This window comes from Monoraphidium neglectum (genome assembly GCF_000611645.1).
Source record: "Monoraphidium neglectum strain SAG 48.87 unplaced genomic scaffold scaffold02613, whole genome shotgun sequence".
NCBI classification, from domain to species: Eukaryota; Viridiplantae; Chlorophyta; class Chlorophyceae; order Sphaeropleales; family Selenastraceae; genus Monoraphidium; species Monoraphidium neglectum.
Window position 1 is genome coordinate 7,337 of NW_014011015.1, and position 1,439 is coordinate 8,775.

The following is a 1,439-nucleotide window of genomic DNA, read 5'->3' on the forward strand; positions in this document are numbered from 1 at the left end:
TGCGAGCGCCCTGGGCCCTGGGCGCCTGCCACAGCAGCAGCCGTTCAGCATTTGCTTGGGACCTTGTATTCTTGGAGGGAAGCAGCCGCTGCGGGGCAGCCGCGCGTTGTTGACTCGAGGTGGTTCAAAGGAGCCTCTGGGGCGACGCCACAGGCCACCTAACGGCCCCTCGCCCTCACGGCCGTCGCGCTTACGCCGCGCCGCCGCAGGCTGACGTCCCCTGGCGCCTGGCGGGCGCGCCCAGACAGCGCCTGAGGGCGGCACCATGGACCAGGAGGGTGCAGACGCGGGCGGCGGGGAGGCTAGTGCCGGCGGCGGGGATGGATCCAGGGGGCCGCCCGATGCGGCAGCGCCCGCGGAACAGCAGCCGCAGGCGCAGCCCAGCGCCGCCGCTTCTGAGCAGCAGCCCGCAGCATCGGCGCTGCCCGACGCTGCCGGTCATGATCCGCAGCCGCCGCCACCTGGCGCCGTCGCCCCGGCGGACGCGCCTGCTGCGATCCCGCTGCCTGGTGCCGCTGCCCCCGAACAGCAGCCGGCGGTGCCCTTGTCGCTGGCTGCAGCGGATTCCGAGCAGCAGCGTACAACCGCCGAGCCCGCGCCACCCGGAGCGGCAGCTGCAGAAACGGCGTCGGCAGACCAGCAGCCGGCTACAGCCGCTGCGCCGGCGGAGGAGCAGCCCGCCGCAGAAGCAGCGCCGGCGGAGCAGCAGCCTGCCGCAGAAGCAGCGCCGGCGGAGGAGCAGCCCGCCGCAGAAGCAGCGCCGGCAGAGCATCAGACCCCTGCTGCGGTCGCAGCGCAGCAGCATGACACCACTTCCGACGCCGCTGCTTCAGCACCGCATGAGCAGCAGCCCGCGCCGACGCCGCCTGGCGCCGGCGTGACTGGACAAGGGGAGGGGCCTGTTGCGGAGGACCAGGGTGGCGATCCACCTCCTGATCTGAACCAGCAGCAGCAAGAGCAGCAGCAGGAGCAGCAGGAGCAGCAGGAGCAGCAGGAGCAGCAGGAGCAGCAGGAGCAGCAGGAGCAGCAGGAGCCGAAGGAGCAGCAGGAGCAGCAGGAGCAGCAAGAGCAGCAGGAGGAGGATCAAGAGGAGGAAGAGGAGGAGGACGAGTTTGGCCTTGGCGGCGCCGTCCCCACGCTGCCGCGCCGCGCCCCAGAGCCGGCCCTTTCGCCGACGCCGCCGCCGGGCTCGCAGCAGCAGCACGGGCAGCAGCAACTGGGCAGCCCCGAGGAGCGCGCCGCGCGCAACGGGGTGGCGGCGGGGGCGCCGTTGGCGGCGGCTGCGGGCGCCCCGGCGCCGGGCTCGGAAGCTGAAGAGGCGTCCTCGCTGGACGAGCCGGCAGAGGAAGGGGTGCCCGCGAGCCTGGTGCGCGCCAACCACCACCACCCCCCCGGCGGCGCGCAAGGGCCGGGGGTGGGGGCAGGGGTGGGGCACGGGC

General features: G+C 74.0%; 1 protein-coding gene across 1 annotated transcript; it reads left to right on the top strand.

The window, feature by feature from the left end:
* Positions 1–265: 265 nt before the first annotated feature.
* On the top strand, positions 266–1,414 carry MNEG_11151 (hypothetical protein; the record flags this gene model as incomplete). Its single annotated transcript, XM_014040377.1, has 1 exon — positions 266–1,414. A coding segment is annotated over one exon (1,149 nt), but the record flags the coding sequence as incomplete, so codon positions are not given.
* Between the last annotated feature and the right edge of the window lie 25 nt (positions 1,415–1,439).